General features: G+C 43.7%; 1 protein-coding gene across 3 annotated transcripts; it reads right to left on the minus strand.

Moving 5' to 3' along the window:
• Positions 1-427: 427 nt before the first annotated feature.
• Positions 428-23,585, minus strand: LOC102088175 (dual specificity protein phosphatase 13B). 3 transcript variants are annotated; one of them, XM_065068572.1, is made up of 5 exons: positions 23,088-23,585; positions 18,299-18,327; positions 4,009-4,216; positions 2,684-2,904; positions 428-1,546 (listed from the first exon to the last, which is right to left on the minus strand). In XM_065068572.1, exons 3-5 carry the CDS (start codon positions 4,167-4,169, stop codon positions 1,320-1,322), a joined length of 609 nt encoding a protein of 202 aa, XP_064924644.1. In that variant the 5' UTR covers positions 4,170-4,216; positions 18,299-18,327; positions 23,088-23,585; the 3' UTR covers positions 428-1,319. The 3 variants fall into 3 exon arrangements, with proteins under 3 accessions (XP_064924644.1, XP_013227336.1, XP_005500138.1); XM_013371882.3 differs by lacking the exon at positions 23,088-23,585 and adding an exon at positions 19,063-19,196; XM_005500081.4 differs by lacking the exons at positions 18,299-18,327; positions 23,088-23,585 and adding an exon at positions 11,303-11,721.
• Between the last annotated feature and the right edge of the window lie 370 nt (positions 23,586-23,955).

The raw sequence follows: 23,955 nt of genomic DNA on the forward strand, positions 1-23,955 counted from the left end.
CCAAAGAGTATTATAAAAGGTGCTGAGTTGTCTGTCCTGAAGGCAAAAATCTGCCTTGTAGACAGCAGTGGGAATGGCAAGGAATGTTTTCCCTTGTTGCTGTGGTGTTCTTGAGCAGCCAGCTCACATGGTGGGGAGTATTCATGCTTCTGCATTCCTGAGTTTGGTACTAGGAATGCAAACAACTGCCATCCCCAAGCTGGCTTTGTGCTGTGAATGTTTGTCCGCTGGGAACTGAGAGCCAGATGTGCTTCACAAAGTTTCCAGGCAGCACTGATCCATCAGATGACAGTAGCTATTGAATGCTCTTATGGTGGCCCAGGGACACAAAGATGAAAGCCTGATGCCTGTCAGCACCTCTCTTGCCATTCCTGTGTCCCTTCAGTTTTCACTTGAGTCCCCTCACAAAAGCAAATGCCACAGAACATGATGTTGCAATGTTAATGACCTTTATTTTTGAGAAAGAAAATCCCAAGTTTTATAATGTTGGACTGTCAGGCAAATTTGGGACCCCTTTAACTTTGTCATCAAATGCTTTCCTGCACCCGCTCCCACTGCCCATACAGATGTTTGGAGCCTCAACTGGGAGCCCACCTTCCTCTTCAGAAGCATTTTCCACAGCATGTCCTCGGTGGATTTTACCAGGGAAGATGAACATTATTTGAATACCTTCTCAAACAGAGGTACTTTTTATGGACTAAAGAAGAATATATCTAATGAATAGTTAAAGAGAAAATACTATAAGCAGACCTGGAATAATTTCTTAAAGAGTGGCTTGTGTTGTTTCCCAGCTGCTCTGTGTTTAAATGGCCTCTTACCCCCAACTCAGCAGCTCCACCAATTGTAAAAGCAAGAACTAACCAGTGCCAGATTCAAGTCTCAAAATACAAACCATTTCAGATGCAGGGAGCAAAGGGGTGTGGGGCTGATTCATAAGAAAACTTCTAAGCATTATTGTAGCAGAAATAATATGGCATCTTTCACCTCAAATAGCCTAACACTTCATAAAGTGATATGGGCTTCACTAGTTGCTGAAACACAGCTATTTCTGAAGTGGAACCTGATATCTTTTTTTTTTTTTAAACCAGCAGAGAGCAATGTTTTAAGGTGGAGAGTGAGAGATACAATATACAACCAATTGTAAATATAATCTGGGAGGATTTTGCAAAATGGAAAGATCAAGTAAAATCTCCTTTTAGTCGTAACATGGATTCTGGCGTATCATAAACTTGTGTCTTTAGTTTACAACTGCAATTCATTTAAAAGAGATACAGGAAACTCAAATAACGTTTTGTTCTCTTTCTTTCAGCAATATTTTCTTACAGCTCTTTAGTAGCAGATTCTCTGGTTCCTTTCCTCTCTTCATTTAATTTAATGTCCAAGTCCCGGAGCTGGCTGAGGAACCCTGAATTTGGGCAGATGTCTCTGTGAGCACTCACTGTTTTCAGAGCATCCACAAGCGTCATGTTTTCATGGATCATTAAAAAAGCGAGCACTAAAGATGCAGAGCGGCTTATCCCCATGGCACAATGAACAAACACCTTACCTGTAAAAGAAAAGGCACAGCAAGGTGGGTGGACTTTACCATTTCTAAAGCAAGAGGGACACAGAGAAGACAAAAACTACTAGAAATTAGTTGGGAAAACAATGGTGATGATTAGTGAATACTCATGTTTTGACAGCATAAGATCGTGCCATTCTTCTCCAGTAAGGTCATATTACATACTGACCACATGCATCTAACTTAGGCCTCAGATTAAAATCGTTGAAATTTCCTATGGAAGGAGAAGCTTGCTGTGTCTAAACTTGATAGTATAGTTTTCTGTGGAAAAAAAAATGTTTTGGCAGAAAATTTTGGCCCAGCCCTGACTGTGATCACTGACAAGTCCCATAAACTCTGTAGAAAGTCTGCCTGTAAAAGTGGACTCATAATTTACTGTATCTCAGCAGCCCAGTGTGAGCTTTAACTGGGGATTTAATAAAGCACTCCAGTGAAAGCAGCAGATCTCACAGCCAGTCAGAGTCGGAGCAAACTCTGCAACAAATGGAAATTATGATAACTAGGCCATAATCCAAAGTCTGCTGACAAAATTCAGCAGGCTGTGGGTCAGGCTTGTAGTTTTTGACTTAGTTCATTAACTTTTGCTGCTTCTCTAGCTTAATAGACAGTCTGAATAAAGCTCCAATTCTGTGAAGCACTTAAGCGTGTGAAGACTTTAAGCCTGCGCTGAAGCGCGGCTGCTCCCGGCTGGGCGCACCGGGAACGGGCAGCGGGCTCTGCGGCCCAGGGCAGGGTCGCGGGGCTGAGCCCGTGCCGGGGTGTGCGGTGCGTGTGGAGGCACACGGATCCTGCGGGTTCCCACAGGACAGACCCATGGGGCAGCCCCACAGTGCCATAACCTCTGCTTTCGCCTCTCCCTGCTCCTAGAGTGGGCCCTTTCCTCCAGCACACAGGGTTTGTGGCGACCAGCCCTCCCCAGCCCCTGGGCATCTGGCCATGGCCACCTTCCCTGCAGTGCATGGCATAGACACCCTCCTCCCATCCTCTGCATGGCAGTTCTGCATGTGCCTCCTTGAACCCTATGCTGAATCTGAGCCTTGCTGGCTGCCTGTTACTGCAAGGAGAAGCCATTTGGCTCATGTTGAAACTTCTTCCCAAATATTCTCTTTGCCTCCCCCTTACCTCCTGAAGTGTTTAAGCCTTTGCCTATGAAATTGGCAGCATCGTAGAAAAAGATACTTATATCAAAGGAAGGATCATCAAATGCTTCTACTCCGTAGTACTCTATTTGCAGATCTTTGTAATATTTGGCTCCTGTATTGATGCTATAAGGCCCATCTGCTGCATTAAGGATATGAGTAATGTTGAGGCTTTGAAGAGTAGTTTTGCTCCTAGCAGCCCACCTGTTGAAAGACATGAAGGGCTCATTGGCAACACTCCTAACATTCTCCTAAAATAGTATGGTTTAAAGTTAGTGCCTCCTCCCACTAGGGAAGGATGCAGGAACTGCAGCTTGCTTACAGAGTAGCAAATTTCAAGAAGCCCACATGAAAAATGTGATATGGTGTTGTGAAGAGCAGCAAGAGCACAGACTTGCCGGTGGGATACTCTTATTTAAGGAAATGCCTCTCAGCAGTTAATCCATGGGAACATGGCTTACCGTATAATATAGTCAAGATTTTCCTTTAAATAGTTGTTTATCAAGTTCTAGAGCTAATCTCTCATTCATAGTGTGCGTGGGTCACAAGGGCAAGAACCCACACAGATGCAGCAGCACCTCATCCCTAGTTTGGACTTGAAGTGGATGCATCATGCTCACCAGCCAGGTTCTACCCCCTCCCCACCCTAAACTGGGACTGAAGTTATTCCACAAAACTGTGATCCTTAACTGATGCATTCATGAGGAGAAACAGCTGGGAAAAGTGAGCTGATGATCTATGTAATCTGCAGTAATCCAAATACCAGAAAATGGCAATAAATAGAAGTTGTCACAAGAATAAGGTACTTGCTTGAAAATGCCTGTTCGATATTTTCAGTTTTACCATCTTTGAAACTAAGTTTGGATTTGGACTGGTAAAATCCCTATTGTATAATTAATTTGGGTCCTCCTCCATCTGGCTCTTGATCATGCTACTCCTATTTGAATGTGAGGGCAACCGTGCTCTTGCCTCATGCCTTGGAGCAGTTTCCAGGGTGGATAACACATCTCAGAGTTGACACCAATTTGGGATGGGTTCTTTAAGGACTTTTGTCTAGAATACAAATAATTCTTACTCTGCCAAATCCGCTGTGGTTCACAGAACATAGAAGACCCAACTCAGACACACTATGAGTAAATCACCCTTTTGTAAGTAATGCTTTTCATGACTCTTTATGTTATCAGGTTTGGAAGCCTGTATCAGAAAAACATTCCTGCAGATCCAAAAGCTGGTTCCCAATGCACCACACCCCTTCCTCCTCCTCCCAGGGACTGAGAACGGCTTAATTAAAAGACCATATGTTCTTACGCATCTCCCAGGTAAATATTTGGCCAGACTTCGTCCACATGATTATCAGACCCTCCTCTGAACCACAAGAGCCTCTGGAGGTCTGATAGTGCTGGTGTTTCATAGGAAGCTCTGCTCCCTGTGCTGCTCGTTGGAGATGAAGAGTCTCTGGAGTGAGGCATCTTGCTCCTCTCTTGCTTACACTCAGGCTATATCAGAGAGAGCTTTCCTGAAATGAATTAAGAGGAAATTTTCATACAGAAATAATATTCCCTAGGAAGTTGTCCTGTTCATTACCCTCCAAACAGCATTACATTATCATAACCGGTGTGTGCAGCAGGACCTGCAGGTGTTGCTAAAAGCATCCAGAGAGCAGGACTGACCATGTGGTACGACTCTGCAGGCATGTAATGAATCCCTTGAGAAAGCAGCAGCATAAGACAACAGGATTTTTTTTGTGTGTCAAGTAACACTTGAAAAAAGAACATCCTGTGCCACCCGAATGCAGCACTGGCTGAACTTCATAGGTGCAGGTATTATTTCTGTTACTATAATGCTGGTGAGTGTGTACAGGAAAGTTCCCATACTTGATGCTGAAGAGCTACCAAAGTGTTTGTGTACACTCGATTCTGTTTAGTTAAAACTGGAAGTTTTTGAAAGAATGAATCATTGGTCTGACTTTTACTTACAAAGCTTCTAGGTGTGTGAGCCAACACAGGCAGGTCACAGGAACAACCAGGGGCCACAGATGCAATGCAAATAACAAATTTATTTTTGTTATCTCTCTGACCGGGGAATCTCTGAAACAGTACTTAAGCTCCCAGGCAGAGGTCGCAAAAGCAGAGATACAGGGGCTGCAGAATTCAGCCCTTGGTGAAGACCAACAAGCCTGCTCGTTTTGGCATGTATATAGGGACTCGTGCAGGCGCAGTTTACCATTCTGCTTTGATGTTTGCCTGCAGGAATCTCAAGGATATATGATAAGGTGCCTTTACAACTTTTTTTCACTGGCCTATTATCTAAACACAGAGGTTCTACTTTCAATTTACGTGTTTTATGTGATTTATGTAACTGCACCCCAGCTGCAGTTGCTTGAGCATATTTGCAATTCCCCTCCTCACCATTCTTGCACTAGTCCCACATATAGGGCCAAAGTGGAAATCTTAGGATGTGTATATAAGACACATTCATATAGTGTATATGTATACATATATAAAATGGATGTGTGTACAATTTCTTTGTGTTTATAGGGATGTATTTAAACACATGTATGCACATATGTATACATAAGAGAATTTTCACAAGCATACATATATCTATGTATGTATATAAATAGAAATGGAGAGAAATTGAACCATTTTTTTCTCTGTCTCAGGTGGATACCCCTGAACACTCAGCTATGCTGGTATACTTGCATCTGTCTGTCTCAGTCTCTCCTCTGGGAGCTGTTCCACTTTGGATAAATAATGTGATAGCTATTTGCCTCCAGAGAGAGGCTGTTCCTCTTGCCTGGGAGGTAGGGCACTTGCCTGGGAGGTAGGGCACTTACCTGGCACATGAAAAAAAAGAACATCTGAATTTTAGGAAATTCAGAGCTGAAAGGTCCGGCATTGTTGGCCTGTTGAGAATCCCATTTAGGACTGTTTTTTTCCCCTACAGATCATGCAGTGGAATACAGGCATCCCTTTTGCAATGTTTTTTGCTGGTTTAGACTGAGGAAGCTCTGGCCAGCCAGTCCAGCCTGAAGCAGTGCTCGGTTGAGAGCAAAAGTTCAAAGATATCCAAGCAGCCCCTCCTCTGAGACTTCAGGAGCGTTTCTCCTGACAGGATCTCATTATCCTGAATTGCTGTTCTTGACCCTAGAGAATACTGATGTTCTTTGTTTAGTTGCTTGCTGATATTAAAGCTATAATCAACATGGGAACCACAGTAGAACTCTTCCCAAAGTCGATGTCCTGTGTTTATTCTGCAGAAGTTTAAGTGACATCAGCTTTTTCTGTAATGCCTGAATACATAAATCTAGAATTTTGGTTTATTTTCTTAGCAATTCTAGAAAACAAGTGCAGATGGAACCTTTGAAAGTCATCTAGTCTGCCCCCTGCCCCACAGCAGCATCAGCAAGATGGATGTCACTCCTAAACAACAGCTTTGTCCAAACATCCAGGTATGTTACTTTTAACAGTGTAGGCTGATTTGGGGAATAAGCAGAAAGCAAGAGAGAATATCTTGTTGCTTATAGATAAAGAAGTAGGGATGATTCAAGGTATTTTTTTGAACAAACCAAATATATTTGTGACCTCAGCTTACATTTTCTTCCCCTATTTCATTCTCCCCCCTCCTCCCCATGAATGTTGAGAGCAGTTACAGTTTTTTGTACATTCCAATAAAAAAGAAATCTCCCTGGGGTAACTACTTAATAAGGAAGATATGAAAAGCATAATAAAAATGATGGAAGAAATGGAAAAAAAGCTGACTGGTTTTACTTTTAATGAAGAAGGAAAAGAACTGCAGGGAAGTAGAGAGGAGTATAGGGATAAAAGCCTACAAATTTTTCAGGGCACATAACACCAAGAGCTTTGGTAAAGGAGTATGTTGTGCAGTCCCAGCACAGATTAGCATGAAGAACAGCACAGAAAAAGATATTGTGCATTGCCCTACAAGTTTTACTACCTTGCAGAAGTCATGCACTGTGCTCAAGAGCTACTACCAGCATTGTCATGATGACCTGTTTGTACTTTCACTGATACAGAATGTTAAGCTAAAGCAGTAAAAGGAAATAAAGAAAAAGATAATCCAGGTTCTACATCAGGAGATTCATAAGACCACAGGCTCATTTTCAAGGAGTGTGGCTGATGCTCAGTCTCTGCAGATGTTTAAAAGCTGAAGTTGTGGAGGTAAGCAGATGGATACTAAACTTTCAGTTGTCTTAGCCCCCACTGCTTTAAAGGCCTGTTGTAGCCTGTCAGCTAGTTAGAGTAATGGAGATGATTAGTAGAGGGAAAGAGGTTATTCGCAGAGAGAATTACATTGCGAGGCCTCTCGTTCAAGACCCGACTTTGAGGAGGTTCTCTTGGCCTCCAAGAACTGAGTCGTTTTGGTGCTGGTGAAACTTAGCAGGCGACTCCAGGCTTTGCAGCCAGGGAGGTACTTAGCAACAGAGCTCCCTTTCATGCACCAGTCCTCTTCCCAAAAAGTGCGTCAGCATCATTTGCTTCGCATGACTAATGCCAGACAAGCGAGCTCCTCGTGTCAACGCGAAGCACAGCTCCTCCCAAGCACCCGCTCCGTGCTGTGCTGGCCTTGGAATTGAATTGCTCTGCGGGGCCTTCGGGGTGAGCTTGGAAATAGCTATAGCAGATGATTGGACTAATGAGGAAAGTAATATGAATTTCTTAATTGAAGGCCAGGGACTTTGCTGAGAATTGCCCTCTCCTTCTACTTTAAGATACTGCAAAGCTAGTGAAAGTGCTGCCACTGATTACATTTATCTAAGCTTGTCCCTCTGGGTGGCTCCCAGAAGCTGGTAGAGCTGGAAACAGCCTGTGACTGCAGGAGGGCAGGAGCCCCCGTAATTGGGGGAGAAAAAATGCTGTCTTGCAAAGTCACTAGTGTTTTCTGCAGAGATCTAGACCATGAAAGTTGGGTAGGATTGCTTTACTTTTAAACTGTAGCCTGGAAGTACCTAAAGACATTTTAATTAGATTCGTTCTTTCTATCTTTCTTCCTCCTTTTTTTTTTTCTTTTTTTTTCTTTTTTTTCTTGGTTAAAAACAAAACAGCAGCAACAAAAAACCTGAACCCTTCTACCTACAGAAGACGTTCGAGATGGGATAGAGCTTTTAAGAGCTGTCCAGGTGTATTAACCTCCTTCCTTCCCTGGGACAATATGGGGTAGCACAAGCTTTAAAATTGGTTTCTCATTATGCATCAGTTCCCAAACAGCCAGACCACTGGGGTACATCCCAAGTGGCTGGGACCTGCTTGGCTCCACCTTTGAGCTGTGCAGCCCCAGTCACCTCTCTAGATGCCACGGAGGAGGCTTGGGTTTCCCCAGGGGCAGAAGAGCCACAGGTAGCTGTGGGGCCAGCAGTGCCGAGCTGCAGGGAGCACCTGGGGGGCTGCAGGGGACCCCACGCCCTGTCTGCCTGCAGCTGGGTGCAGCTCCTCAGGGACCTGGTCATCCAGGATCTCGTCTGCGACAACCTCGTTGAGATCTCCCTCATATTATCCGGCCACTTGAGTACTGCAGGCTGCAAGGCGCTTTTTCTTTTTTTTCCTCTACACTGGAAACAATTATCGTTTTCTACTGAAGACTTTTCTGGCAAAGAAAAGAGAAAAAAACACACAACCCCCACTGACTTGAATTGGCTAAAGCATTTAACAGATTTGTGTTGCATTTGCAAATTCCAGTGAAAGAAAACTCAGCAAAGTTCTGAAGAAACAAGCAAACGTTCCAATACTGTAGGTTTGGAATAGTTCATTTTATTATCTCAAAAAAAATGACCAATTCAATTTTTCTATTCAAAGTTACTTTTGTTTTGCAATTTTACTTTAGCATTGCATAATACTTTTAAAAATATTAAAACAAGATGAAGTGGCTTGTTCCTGATTAAGAAAAACATGTTCTGTTTACCTAAAAATGAACACTAACTGAGCAGCCACTTGCTTGCCTAGCCCCAATTTTCATTTCTGTAAGGGGGAAAGCCCATTGCCCTTTTGTTATAGTGGTTACCTTGTCTTGTAAAGACCAAACTAAGCTGTAGAGGGATTAAATGACTGAAGCACCAGGAGAAGTCTGTGGCAGGGCATTATTTGTGCCCCAAGTCATCTTTCCTTTATCCCTTTCACTAGCACCTTCCTAGCTGGCACAGCTCTGCTTGTGCCTATGATTGTAGCTCGGATCGGGACAGGTGTCTTTCAATAACAAGGTCTTACATGATATAATTGGTAGCCTCAGACACAGCAGGGCACTGATTTTGGCTGGGCCTGTGGTTACTACAATAACAAACACTAGATAACAATAACATGATACAGAAAGAGCCTGGAGCCAAAAATCTTGAATTCCTTGAATCAAAATCCAACAAATGAAATGGTCCAAATTACTAAAGTATGAGATCAGAATATAATTCACATGAAAAATAAAATTTAAAAAAGCCTCTTGATGCATTTAAGGTTGCTGTCTACTCTGTTGTCTTTTTTTTTTTCTTCTCTTTTCTCTCAGCAAGTATTTCTGCACTCATCTTTCACACTCCTTGCTCTTTTCTCTCAGGTAGTGCTTAACACTATGGCTCTTTGTCCTCCTGATGGAAAAATCCAGATGGAAAGAAGTGTGATTCACAGGGAAATGATCATGTAAGTGGAATTAATCTTTCAGATACTGTAATGTGAAATCTGATCTTCCTTTTTGTTAAGAAGACCCAATCTGTGTCTCTACATTTTGGCCAGAATCCTATGCTAAGAGAACCCAGGAGTCTCTTGAGGTAGAGCTGAAAGCCTTGTGTGCAGAAACAGGCACATTTAAAAGCAATAGCAAAGTTAAAACAGCCAGATGGGAACCTAGCAGGCAACCAAGAGGGGAACTCTCTGTTTTCCTTGCAAGCCTACAGGGGCTTGTTTGCAGGAATTAGAATCTCTCACCAGCAGTTCACTGCAGCTCTAATACCAAGTGGTATTGAAAATGAGAAGCAGGTTATGGCTGATGGTTTAAATGAGGCTCCTATGGGAATTTAGAAATGAGATCCTGGACTCGTCTCAGTGTAGACCATGCACATGGTAGAGCAATATTGCTTTCTTGGCTGACTGCATCATATATTAGGGCCTTTTATTTTGCCCACACTCAAACAGCAGGGAACAGTAGAAGTTCATTGCTCCTGCTCGCTGTTTAAATCCTGATCTGCCTCAGCAGAGGCAGTGCCCCATAATAATGGAAAGCAGAATCGGTCCCTCGGCCTCAGTGCAGGTACGTGTTCAATGCAGCACTGTATTAATGCAATTGCCATTATTCTGGAGTGAAGAGAAAAGCAGAATGTACAATTAAAGCTCTGTTTGGTTCAGTTTTTAAGAGAATTTACTACCCGGGAAAGATGCCAGACCGAGGGCTCTGGAAAACACAACCCTCTGTTTAACCGCAGCGCCGGGAAGGAGCAGGAGCAGCCCTGCAAGCCTCCTCCATGGCTACCCCCGCAGCTCCACTCGCACATGCCCCTCGCCCTGTGCCGGCAGCCGTGTTTTACTGGGTGGGAGAAAATCTGAGTCTTCACACCTCTTCACTGCCTGTTCTCCCTCCTGACACCTCCATCTCATCCAGCCTTGTACATTTATGATGGGGCCCTCTGACTCCTCCAAACCGAGCTGGAAGGTAGCAACTTCTGCATGTCAGGAGCCTGAGCTGGGCTGGAGAGTAAAAGGCTCCTTCCTACAAGAGCCTTCCTGTCCCTGCACAGGACTGCCCGTGTGGCCAGAGGGGCTGGCACAGGGCAGAGACAGGAGCTGCCTGCACCTGGGATGGCCAGGATGCGTGAGGCTGTTCCTGGGGTGGGAGCAGTCAGAGGGCAGGGCAGGTGAGGGTAACCAGCCTCAGCCAGCGGTTTGGGCAGCCAGGAGATCCTGTGGTGGGGAGGCAGGTCCCAGGTGAAATGGGAAATCAAGGGAGTGCGTGGCCAGGCAGGGGCAGAGCTGTGGGATGGCACAGGTGGAGATGAAGCCCGAGTGTCTCAGCTCAGGTGGGCCTCCTGAGTGAGGTGGGGAGCCCCAGCGAGGTGTCCCACTGCTCACTCTCACACAGCTCCTTCCAGCAGCCCCATGCAAGGTCACACAGCCACCATTGCCCCTGGACAATCCGGCAGGCAAGCCCTGCGGAGGGGCAGAGCTTGCTAAACTCGATTTACAGCCCTGTCAGCAGGATTAGGACTTATGGGGGGAGCTTCACCTGTGACCTGCTGGGTTTTGGGGAGAAGGTGTTATTGCTAGCTCATTGAAGTGCTCCTGAAGAGCATTTTTCCTTTCTTTTGCAATGTAATGGATCTGCACATATTATTCCAAAACTATATCTTTTCAAAGGGGGAGAACCTCCATGCTGCCTCCAGCCCCCCAGCCCCATCTTGTCACCCTCAACCCTCCCATTTAAGAGCCATGCAGCCAAGGAAGAGGCACCTGTCCATGCACAGGGCTAGTGCTGTGGAAAAGGATGCTTGAAAAATGGGGGAGGCAGGTGGAAAAATGTGACGCCCTGCTGCAGTGACAAGCCATGGCTGTGGCAGGACGACAGCTTTTACATTTGCAGCTTTCAGATTCAAAGGAGATAAAAGAAGTATTACCTTAGCAGATGGCATCGCTGGGCTATTCAACCACCATCCCCAGCAAGGCAGTGCTGCCCTCCACAGGCTCCTGCCATAATTTCCGACTCGGCTGTGGATATCTGTCAAGCCTAGGGTGATGCTTTCCCCTTTAATTCTCTTCTGGGGCGCTCCTGTCCAGGATACCACAGCTAGGAATTAAAACCCCCCCAAACTACTGCTTTCCTTGATACATCTCGACTACGCTTATCCTTCTCCCTGAATTAAAATAGCGGTAGTTTTAAGTCCTGCTGCCAGCAGCCATAGCTGTGCTAGATGCTATAATCAGAAGAGCACAATCTCACCATGCAGCTGACTGCTTCTAATAGTGGAAACTTCACTCTAATCTTACATAACGCCAGTAATGGAGCAGCGAGGCTGTGGCTTGTGAGGAGCTTAGGCAGAAAGCTTCCCTGGGCAGCCCCAGGGCAGAGGAGCTCCAGTGAGAGCAAGAAAAACAAAGTGACCTTGATATTGCTAACAGTTCAGTGAGCGCTGTCACAGCCAGAGCTGCGCCGAATTGCATCGTTGTCACAGGCTGTCGATAGGTGTAAGTCATGGGCAGCTCTGACCCAAATGATGTTGAAGAATCCAGAGTCGGGGATGGGGGTGGGGTGTAAATGGGAAATGCCATGCAAGCTTCAGGAAAGACAAACAAGGATATTAATATATTGCTATTAAAAGGGGCTCTAAAGCACTTGCCCTTCTGCAGGCAGTATGGATTTGTGCGACGGTGGATTAAAGGGGCTTTTTTTTCTTCTCTTTGATTTACTCCTCAAATTATTTTTCTCTGACTGCTGCTGTCAATACAAAATTGACAATGCTGTCAAGCTTGCAAGATTTCAGAGTATTTGAAGGCATGAGTAAAGGCATTTTGATATTCCTCAGTCGTTTGGCAGTGGTATCTTTGAGCTGTCTGTCTCGCCCTGCACTTTTAACGTAGGCAGTGAAGTGCGCTCCTTGCCTTGCCTTGCTTGAAAAGGTACATATGAGAAAGGAACCTTTTTCTAAGGTTGACAAAGCTGTACAAACTCTTTGCAGTGGAATCAAGAGAAAAGAGACTTCAAAACTCTACAGTGAGAGATCTATTTTGGCACTGAAGTGTTTTCAGGCAGAGCTTTCAAAGGACACACTTCAGCTTTGTTGGGGCAGAGCAGGAAAATTTACTTAATATTTTTTAATTGCCGACTTTAAAATAATGTTTTGTTTGTGTGGGGTTTTTTGTTTGGTTTGGATTTTGTTGTTGTTGTTTTTTATTATATCATCTTTTAATTACTGTGACATTTTTTATCAAAGGAATTGACCGCTGAGGAGGTGCATGAGAACAGCTAAGAGGAAATAGTAAGACCTAGATCTGGGATTTACTTTCTCTTGCAAACTTTTGATTATGTGTCTGATGAATATTTACTCCTAATTTCTTATTTTGAATTTGAAGAAATAAAACTGGGGGTAGTTTTCCTACTGGTCCTCCCTGGTATGGGGGTACCAGGTAGAGCAGAGCGCAAGCAACCAGGTCGCTGCCCAGTCGCGGTGTGGGTGAGGTGGCATGTGCAGCCACCTCTCCGGGCTTTGCTGGATGAGGGGACAAGGGTGTGGGGGTACACCTTGCTGCTCTGCGGCATGTCCAGTCTCAGGGTTGCTGGGAGAGCTCGTCCTGCCATTTGCTGGCTGGTGGGAAGGAATTTCCCTGCCAGGCCCTGCCTCTGCACTGTCTCTGCAAGGACCTGGCAGTGCAGTGCTGCTCCCTCCCTACATACCATGTTGATGGCACCTGAGTTGTACAGTTGGTCAGGCAGGGCAGGAGCCAGGGTTGTTAAGTGCCAGCAGGGTTTTTTTCACCTTTATGTTGTCAGGTTTTATGCTGCTGTTTTTCTGATGATGTTTCTTTCTGAGGCTTGGTGTGGACAGTAGATGGATGGCAAAGCTGGTAGGATGGCGGAGGGAGGAAGAGCCTCCAGCAAAGCTGCAGCCCCATGGCTCGCAGAGGGGACAGTCAAGCACAGGTTGCAGGGATGGCTGCAGCCTTGCTGGAGGTTGTGCCTGCTGGAGGCAGTTTATAATAGACAGTTTGGGAAGAGGCTACAAATGTAACTGTCCGTTTTCCTCAAGCAAACCCCAGTTCCTCCAGCACAGCCCTGGGAAGGCTGTCCTCTGCTTCAGAAAGTTGCTGTGAGAAGGAATACATTAAAGACTGTGAGCTTCTCAGGTGCAATGGTAATGGGAGCCATCCGTGAGCTATAAATAGCATTAACATCCTTTCTCTCCAATGCCTGGCATCCCAAGCACTCATTTTTGCTGGTGCTAGTGAAAATGAACACAGCTTTGAACAGCTTTTATTTGTGTTCTGTTTGCAGGCTGGAATTTTGCAAGTAGTTTTTTCTCACTGGCTCTGAATTTTGAGTTTATTTTAAGGGAAAATATTGGCATTTTCTCCTTTTGGATTTTTTTCTTTTATTTTAATTATCGTGTATAATTTTCATATTTTTAGCACAACTATGTGGGAAAGCTATTATGACAGGAGAGTGAGAATCACAAGTAGTCATTTACAAAGAACCTCTGTGTGATTGCAGGAAAAGGTAAAAAACCCAGGAGTCAAAATTTAGTCTTATTTAAATATTATATAAGTTTTTTTAAAAATATTGCAAATGTTTTGTTTTAGAATTAAGCAAATAATGCAAGGTATTCTGGCATGATTTGTGGTGTTTACATTGAGACATCAGAAAGAAATAGTTGTTGCAGCAGAAGAAAAAGCTTTACATCCCTATTGGACAAGATCTTCCTCTGATTTCATAGGAAACAAATACGTCTTTTGTCAAGGAGCTATGAAGATTGAGAGCAAAACTGGAAAAAATTATTCTATTAAAAATATTTATGGTACACTCAATGAAGTCGTGTTATAAAGTGATAAAGCCTCACATGTTATGCATGAGACTCCTTCGCTGTTACAGACACAACACAGACACGAGGTCTACAAAAGAGACATTTTGTCCTGGGATAACCACCGAGCCATTGCTACTAGATCAACTGGTAGAGCTGGAAGAATTAGGCAAGCTTTCAAAGAAGCAAGAAGGACCATATTTTTTTTTCTAATTATGCCAAATGATATGATTATACACTGTCTTTACTGACAACCCTTCACTTTGATCAGGACAGCAACAATGCCATTACTGAAGCTCTGTCATTTTTCCTATTGCCAGAAGATGGCAGAATAAAGCAATCTTGAATGATTTAAAAACATACAGTATATTCATTACTGGCTTTTAAAGGGAGCTGTTACTGATTCACAAGAAACGGCACCAGTTGGATGAATGAAAAATGTGAAATGTGTACTGAACAAATTAAATTGGTGTTGACTAGGGTGTATACATCAAATGATCTATACTGTATCCTTTCGCATGCAGGTTTTCTGTATCAGAAAAGCCTGTAACTGTGCTCATTTTTCATATGCACGGTGCGATTTGGCCTGGCCTGGCAAAGTCTGCTGTAGAAACCAGGCTACACCAGAGACCAGGACATAATGCAATCACCAAAAAGAAAAAGAGGGTGATTCTTTTAGTCTTCTATTCTCTCTTTCCAACCATGCTTTCTTCCCTTTCCCAGTTCCTCCAGTCATAGTGGGAAAAGAGCCAACATGGTGCAAACATTCCCCTCCTCCAGCTTTCAGGAAGAGGGAAGTGTGTGGGGCAGTTGCTGGTGACACTGACAACCTCTGCACTGAGCTGCTGGACTAGGTGGCAGGCTACTGATGGTGGGCACCTCAGACAGCATCTCCCCTGCCTGTTCTCCACAGGAAAACTGACCCTTCAGTCACAAGGGTGACTTTTCCACGGCCAGGACTAAGCCTCTCTCAGGAGCTGGAGGGGGTTTGAAGAGGGCTTGGATGGAGGGGTTCATGCTGCTCATACTCTCTCCCCAGCCACTTTCACGTCAAATACTTTTCTTATAGGAAGTAAACCCTTTATAAGGATGGAAATTGGTTTGGAAAGTGCAATCAGACTGGCTGGGGGCCTTGAGTTAACCAGAGGTGTTACTCCTCCTCCCCAACCAGACTGATGCTTCCCTTGTAGGAGAAAACTTGCAAAAATTATTGGGCACCAGTGAAAACGATCAGGCTCTTACTAACCAGTAGCAGTGATTTCTGAAGGGCAGCACCAAGCGGGCCTGGGGGTTCCCACAAAGATGTTCCCGGCAGGGGTTCCTGGTAGTAGCTCCAGCTGTGCTACTGCTCCCCACCATGTGTCCCCTCGCCCCCGCAGCGGTGGGAAGTGAGAGGCAGAGCACAGTACCCGGTTGCTGGTAGCTGATGTCAGAACGAGGCAGCGAGGACATTTAGCACATTTATCTGCAGCCTTTGTGTTCGTCCGTGGAGGCAGAAAGTCTGATGGCCACCATAGTCATGCTGGGAACCAGCCCCCAGCACTCCTCCAGCCCCAGCTGGCCCCATTACTTGCCTCTTGTTCTTCCCCACAGCCGGAGCTGACCTGCCAGGAGCTGATGGAGGCAGGTGCTTGTTGGGGGAGCAATTAGGGAGTTTTGTGCTCAGACCAGAACTTCTGTCTGGTCTGCAGTAATTAAAAGCATCGTGAAGGTTTAGGAAGCATCCAAGCTATTGAAGGCCAAAAGCTAGAAGATACATAGGGGAAGAATCACTCTCAGGTCGTCCTGCTTCTTACACTGTCTTCCCCTAGACTCTGCTCTGGGCTGATGGAGAATGCTTGACTAGCTAGACCTTCAGATCTAACCTGCCTTGGCATCTTTTCCGTGTCTCCTATGAACGGGGTGTCCCCCATATCCGTTGCTAAACATCACATTATCTAACATGGGCACCAAACATCTAGTGTCTGCTTGCCAGGTTGGCAATATATTTTTACTATCAACCAAGATTTATTTCACAGTGGCAGCAAGGAGGAGGATGGCAAGGGATCAAGAGTGAAGAAGCAAAATAAAAATGTTTAAAGCAACTTTCAACTGTTGTGATGATAAGGAAAAGCAACTGATGCTATGGACAGCCATCAGCTGAGCAGGAACACCCTTGCCCCATGAGATGATATTAACACAGACCCCAGTGCCCTTACACCTTCTGCTTCAGGATTCTGATCCTACTTGACTTTTTAAGGTATTGTTCATAATATTGTTCCTTTTGGTAAAACAACTTTGTTCCCAGCTTGGTTGTGTGGTTAGCAGTGGACTCAGCTTCGTCCTTTGAGTAAAGCAAGTGATGGTAGCTCTGTGGCTGCTGGCAACACTGCAAGAGGACTGCTGCCATCCAGCAGCTTTCTTTTGCCCCTTTACTGCCCTCCTTTTAGTTAAAGGGTCCCACCTGCTATTCAGAAGTATACTAGTCCTCCCAGAAAATGAATAGTTTTAAGAGAGCACAAAATGACTTTGAGTCTGCCTCATCCAGAACATCCTACAACCTGAGTCCTTTTGCCAGGCTTCCAAAAACTGATTATCTAGGTCAAAGCACCTCCAGGGTATGCTTAACCCTGCTCTGGACCTGAGGTGAGCAAGCACATGCCTTTTGCACGTTGAGGTTTCAGTAGGGGTGTCTATATGGGGGAAACAACACTCTAAGATATCTGTTCCCCTTCCATGTTTGAAAGGAAAATCCTTCTCTTTCAGCACTGAATCATTAACTTCAAATGTCCATTTGCCCCTTTCCCCCCACCTCCTTTTTTTTAGTGAAGACAATACTGAAAAAACACTCAATACAGTTTATCTCCAAAAGAAAGGCAGATTCAGGGCTGTCTAAGAACTTGAAAACTCTGGGTGGAAGGGATTTTCTACTTCTGTTCTATTGGGTGAGGTGTGTATACCTGAGTTTTCTGTTTCTATTCTGTAAGGTGAGGTGTATATACCTGAGAGGGAAAAAGCATATGTGCAGGTGAGCTCAGAGGGGAGGAAGCTCCCAGACAGGTGACATGATCGTGATTGTGCTGCACTGAACTCTGCCCTTTTCCTGTCACTTACTCTTGACCATTGCCACAGTAAGGGCTGAGGCTGGGTGGATTGGTTCTAACCCAAAGGGTCAAATCTGGTCTGAAATGCAGGAGCCCAGAGCAAGATCAGCTCAGCTAGGCCCTTTTCTCCTTTTCTGGCATCATCAGACACAGGAAGGTGGTCACTGGCTTGCTGACTGTTGGAACAGAAAAGCACACCACAGGTGCTTTATTAGCATGTCCTGTTTTCTTCATCCAAGGTGACAGCAGACTGTACTAGGTTCTGCTGATCACACCTTTCCTGTTTTCTGCCCTCCTGGGGGCATAAACAATCGTGATTACTAAATATCTCCATCTCGCCCCTCTGTTATCTTAAGCATCCTGTTGATGAATCGCAAACTGGGTGATGACAGGCAAGACCTCTATGGTTAAAAATTCAAACTCCCTCTGCCAGCAGAGGTGCTGGTGTGCTGGCGAGGCTCTCTTTGCGCACATGCAGCCTGCCTTCTGGCCGGCTACAGCTCCTCCATGCAGGATGCTGCATCTTGACTTTATAGCTCCTCTGCGTGGCTGCACATGCTTTCACAGCAGGATCTATTAGGACCAACCAGTTCCCCTTGCAGAGATCTGAAAGCATGCCACCTTTTGGCACAGGAACGCAGCCTGCTACCTCCAGAGGAAATAAAGACAAAATCCTGGCCAAAGAGGGAATAATGAGAACAGACCTAAGGTTATGACTTTCTAAATTATTCATCTTCAATCTATATTTGATGTCTGCATAATAAGGTGACCAGTCTCTTACAGAAACCTAAGGCAGGTTAAACAACACAGAGGAAAACAGTGGGTTTCCTGAGCTGCAGGACAGAGGATGTGCAGGACCTCACCATTCTCCATTCACAGCCTCTGTAGCTGAGAATTTAATGCAGTGTCTCTTCCTAAGCCCTTCAAATAAGGGCTTTAAGTACGGACAATCCAGCTCAAAAGAATGGCTTTCCCTTTGTACAGTTTGCATTTTGTCATGCTGCTTTGGTTCACTCACCGTTTTCCTGAGTTCAGTAAAGAAGCTGTCTGTGAAAACAAGAATGAAAGAAAAGAAAATGATCAAAGACTCTATGTATATACGGGGGAGAGATTTTTCAAAGGCAGAAAGGGGAATCTATCAGGTTATGCACCAACGTACTATTTATGTCCTTGAAAATCTTTCGCTTACAGTGCTTAATTGGTCTGTGCAAATCAACTGCCAGAAGAGGTAATTGACCATTTTTATAGAAGGATTAGTAACAAAAACACTCCAGGCTATTGTTTTAGAAATTAAAAAAAAATTAGGAATTATGGAAAGAATATGTTTCAGGGCATCATCCAGACTCTCCTGAAACTATGCAAATTCACTTGGTGAAAACAACAGCAGACACAATGAAATGAGTTGTATATGAAGAACTGAGATCTCAAATGTGATATTATGCAGGAGGTAAAGAGTCTGTACTAGATAAGTAACAGCTCCATGTGTTATCAAGGGTGCACTTTCATTTTGATGAATGTTAAAAGAACCTTTAGCCTTGAAAATAAAGAGGATAATTTCTCTCTAGGCAATGGCTGCTCATGAAAGTAATAAAATAAGAGCACTGGAGCCCTAATTTTATAGTGCTTTTTAAATGATTTTCAAATGGTCCAGCTGCTTTGTGCCACAATAACACAAGGCAGAGATATTTACGCCAGCGATAACAAGCATGCAGCAGCCTGCCCGAGCTGCTCTCTGCAGGCAGCCTGCGTGAGGCCAAACACACACGGAAAGCTGATACTTGCCAATGCGGATTGATCACAATTACACCGTGGCTACAGCAATCCTGGGGAGCTGCTTTTTCCACCAGACAACTTGATTGTTTTTCTTGTCTGTGTCTCGCCTGCGAAGCACGGGATGTACGTGGCCAGTGATGCTGGTTCTATTTTGACACTTGAGAGCCTGCCAGCTCTGTGTGCCTCTTAGGCCATACTGTCCTTGGCTGACTTCTCTTTTCGGAAATAGGAGGGCAAACTCAGCCCTGGGTTGCACCACTGGTTTTTAGTGGGACTTTCCCCAAAGGATTAATTTGGCCCCAGGGTTGGTGCCCAATGTTGCGCTGCATTATCTTGTACAATTTGTTTTCCAGAACCTGCTCTAAGATGAGAACTACCCTGCGTTGGTCTGGCTTAGCTTGCCAATTTGGGTAGTCATTTTGAAAGTCTGATGAGTATTTTATCTTTGCAGTTCCCTTTCCTTTGCAAGACATTGACAGAAGACAGGGTACTTGGAGAAACCTTGTCTTCTGAGCAAGATGAGTAGGCTTGAAAGACCAATTTCTTTATTAAATAATTCTGTAGAAGAACTTGGCTCTTCCTGTGTTTACCAGTGCTAGAGACACAGCAATGATTGTGTAAAAAGAAGTTTGGTAAGAATGGGGAATTCTGAGCATGAAAAGAAGGCTACTTTATGGCTGAAATTTTATTTTATTTCAGTTGCTGTAAATCTCAGGTCCATAAAGCTAAGATAGAGGTGCACAGAAGGCGCGGTGGGAGGAAGGTACCTCTGGAAAGTCCCCAGCCATTGACCATTTATTTTCACGAGGACTTGAAAATTCTGTCTTACATCTGGGTGACTTCTTGTATGTGTTGGACTACAACATTTTTCCCCCTTTTCATTTGCTGATCCCAACACAGCAAAACAGGGTAGCATCTTTTTATGTCCAGGTATATCCTTAAGAGCTTTAACTTTAAACAGGGGCCTATTTTCTCTTGGAGTTGAGTTTTATGAGTTTTAATGAGCAGAATGGACAAGAAACTGGGAATGTATCCTACAGGCGTATCTAGCACATTTGTTGCCTGCATTTAACCAAATGACTGAGGGGTGACTGGAGCATACAAAATTCAGAAACCTTCTACCTCCTAAACAAAGAGGAAAGATAGGTTTGTTGCCAAAGCTTTAGGTCATGTTTCTTTCAACTATATCTCAGATCCAGGTTGTCTGTCTGACCTTTCTCCCTTTGATCTTTTTTTATTTCATAAGAGTTTAGAGTTTACATGGGTGTATACTACATCTCAGTTCGATATGTAAATCCTGCAGCTTGATGAAATTGCTCGCTACTGCATAACTCTTGGGATAGCATTGCTAGAGGAAAGTGACAGAAGATCGTAAGGTGACCAGCACAAGGGAAGCAGATCTGATTTTTCCAGGAATACAGAGAACTAAGATTTTTCCCTTCAAAATAGAAAAGAATACATGCAGTGCTGTTCCAGGCTGCATGGAATAGCAGCATGGTCACAGATTGCTTGAGTTCATGCTTCTACCTCACTCACCTCTCATCTCTGAGAAATCAAATTTACAGCAGCTGAGATAAAGTAGCCTCCAGTGTATTACATTAATCTCTTTCATAAATCAAGAACCACTTTTTGTTTCTGGAGGTCTGAGTCCATAAAGACAGAAAAACACATGGCACTAGGCTTTGTAAATGGCCAATTGGCATATCTCTATGATAGTTCATTGTGGCTTTCCGCTGTTTCTGAAACCAGAAAGCAATAATTTTTGTGGTGTGTATTGATGAATGAAAAACAGAAAAAAAAATTAAAAATCAGTGGTTTCTGACTGAGAAGTCAGAAATTTCTCCTCACTCCCTAAAACAGAGCATCATTCCCTTTTATAATTGATTTTTTTTCTCTCTCCTGCTACAGAAGATACACTCTGATGATTACCAGTAGGCCACGTGTGATTCTCGCCACTGATTTGGATGCAATTTTGTTGGTTACGCCTAATCTTTCAGGATCCTGCTGTCCTCCCACCTGCCAATGGAGACAATATCTGTAAGTGGATAATTAGGCTCACCCAAGTGGTTGAGTGAGGTTTAATCAATGCTGCTAAACTAATTTGTGATCCCTTAATGAAAGTGCTGCATAAGAGCAGTAGATTACCACCAGGAGAGGGACTCGCCATTTGGCCTTGTGAACATATTCAGAGGTGGTACAGAAATGCACACCAAGGTGAAAGTAGAACAAATCTTCTGCAGGTATTATATAATAACGCATTTCCTGACCACAGACAGTTTGGTCTTCTTGCCTTCCCCATGCAAGATGTGCAGCATTGAGTGCATGGGTGACACCAAGCCTGCCCAGAGAGGTTGTGGAGTCTCCTTCTCTGGAGACATTCAAGACCCACCTGGACACATTCCTGTGTGACCTGCTCTGGGTGAACCTGCTTTAGTAGGTGGTTTGGACTAGATGATCTCTAGAGGTCCCTTCCAACCCCAACCATTCTGTGATTCTGTGATTTTGAGATTCCTTGTTGTGGCCTACAGAGATGTTGAGAGTCAGGGACAAAAGCTCATGATGAAAAGCAACTCAGCACATCCTGTTGCCTTGTAATGTATTCCTGTCTGCAGAGCCCAGTGCCCACCACACTTGCAGACTTGTTGTAGTAAAAGAAGGTAAAAGGTTGTGATTTTTGAATATACTCAAAATAGATGTAGAAAATGCAGAATTCCAGGTCATGTCACTTCTGCAAAGACAGTTTCCCTGCCTACAACTTCCTGTAAATTTAACAGGTGTTACAGGTTCTATTTGATGACAAAGGCATAGAGAATTACTGGCCCAAACACCTTACAAAAATTCACTTCATGAGGTAGCTCGGGTCCTCCTGTAACTGGATTTGAAATATGTATGTTGAAATAACACACTAAGAGCATAGCCTGTAAACATCTTATCCAGTTGCTGGAGTGATATTAGTCTCGCTAATATCACTAAACTCCAGTTGATAAACCTGCCTGCTTAAAATCTGCATGAAGTTTGATTTTGCAGGATATTTACATCTTGTGCCCTCAGCTGCTTATTATGTAGGACTTTAAAAAATATTTTACCTTTCAACCCAAAGGGTCAGAGTCTTGGCCTTGGCCTCGCATATCAACAATGGCTGATAGCCATGCAAATATTTAATAATCAGTTTGCTGACCACTTCAAAGTCCTCTGGGATGAGAAACATTGTGTAAAGTCAACCATCCCTACTTTGTTTTACTAGAGATGTTTAACTCATTTAAATAGGCTGGCCATCACATTTCTGAAAAAGTCACAAGGATAAATATTTCTTACAAATACAGCTTTAATTCTAGATTGACCTTTAATTTCCAAATAGTTCTTCAGGAACTGCACATAACTGGTTCCACAGGAACAAGCAGTGACAATTTATGGTACTGCTTCAGGTTATTTTATGTCTGGCACAAGCCCTGGTGCTGGCACAGGTTTGCTCAGTAACAGAAACAGCCTCTGTCTATTGACTTCACTGAGTATTAGCCTGGGCCCTGAATGCAAATCCTCTGTGTCCCATTTCCACCTCAGGAAGATCCCATGAAACCTTATTCTCAGGTGTTGTTCATTCTTGTCTTATTGATGTTGGCAGAATAAAGAAAATTCCATCTATAGCACTTGAAAAACTTCCAGGTTCACTGATAGCAGTCTGTAACTCTTTGTATTTAACCACAATATTAGTGACTGGCTGTTGCATTAGCAAACAAACCCGTTTACATTTTTATGCCTGTTAACTGAATGTTCTCAAAGTTAATATTTTCCATGCTACATGTACACACTGCTGTTATCTATACTTTTTTTTCCCCACCATTCATTTTTTCCCCCTAAGAGACAGATTGTGATTGAAAATAAACATGAAATAATAATTTGAAGCATATATAGCCACAGACATTAAAAGGAGGTCTTAAAACTGCAGTTAGAAGAATGTCTAAAATTAAATGATGGTGCTAAGACAATACAATTTCAGTGATTTTTATAGAGTCTTAAATCTTTGCATTTACAACCTCTTGGCCTCTGTTCTTCAAATCCTTATTTTTCCAGCTGGTTCTAATAAAATAAGAAAAGTTAATTTCCAAATAGAGTTATGAGGTTTAACTGGAAAGGCAAAGGTTGGGTTCCTGCTCTTGTCACCAAGGCAGAAATTCAGTGAAGTTCTGCGTGTTGTGCTGGCTTCTGCCTTTCCCCACCCAGGGCCAGACCTGAACAATCATGTTCTGGGTGTCCACCAGTGCCTACCAGTGCACAGGGCTCATCTGCAGGGTGTCACGCTCCTGACTGGAAATGTGGCCAGATTAGGAAGCAGGCTACAATTTGTAATCTGCGTTTGGAAATCCTGGTTTTACTTCCCCAAAGTCATCTAGCTCATTTTTAGGCTCTTCTTTTTCATAGCTAAAAGAATGCTGACTTTTAGCTGTAATCAATGGGCAATTAGCTGAAGGTTCATCAGTTACTCCTGCTTCTCTCATTTAGGAATTATTGTAATTGTACTTTCCAGATATTTCAACAAGTTTGCAACCTGCTTGTGGAGGAAGGTCACTAGGCACATTGGTCACTAGGCACATTGAGTGCAGATGACTGTGCTTTCTACGTGTTCCAGAGTGAAACGGACATCTGCACAGGTTTGAGAAATCAACACTGACGTCTGCCATTATTCAGAATATCCATATTTTTTTTGTCAGAAATTTCAACTGCAAACAAGGTTGTCATACAAACAGCATATATTATAATACTTTTTTGTTTGGTTTTGTGGGGGTTTGTGTTTTGGTTTGGTTTGTTTGTTTTAATATGAAAATTTCCCTTCTACTTAAAAATAAACTGAAAAAGATCAAAACCAATAATAGTTCAATTTTAAGGCTACTCAGAATCATGAGT

This window comes from Columba livia, chromosome 6 (assembly GCF_036013475.1).
Source record: "Columba livia isolate bColLiv1 breed racing homer chromosome 6, bColLiv1.pat.W.v2, whole genome shotgun sequence".
Classification (NCBI taxonomy): domain Eukaryota; kingdom Metazoa; phylum Chordata; class Aves; order Columbiformes; family Columbidae; genus Columba; species Columba livia.

Coding starts and splice junctions, on each gene's coding strand:
- LOC102088175 (XM_065068572.1), bottom strand. CDS start 4,169: ATGCCTCACTCCAGAGACTCTTCATCTCCAACGAGCAGCACAGGGAGC. Junction 2,905..4,008: donor AATATTTACCTGGGAGATGC/GTAAGAACATAT, acceptor GTCTTTCAACAG/GTGGGCTGCTAGGAGCAAAA. Junction 1,547..2,683: donor AGGCTTAAACACTTCAGGAG/GTAAGGGGGAGG, acceptor TTTCTTTTACAG/GTAAGGTGTTTGTTCATTGT.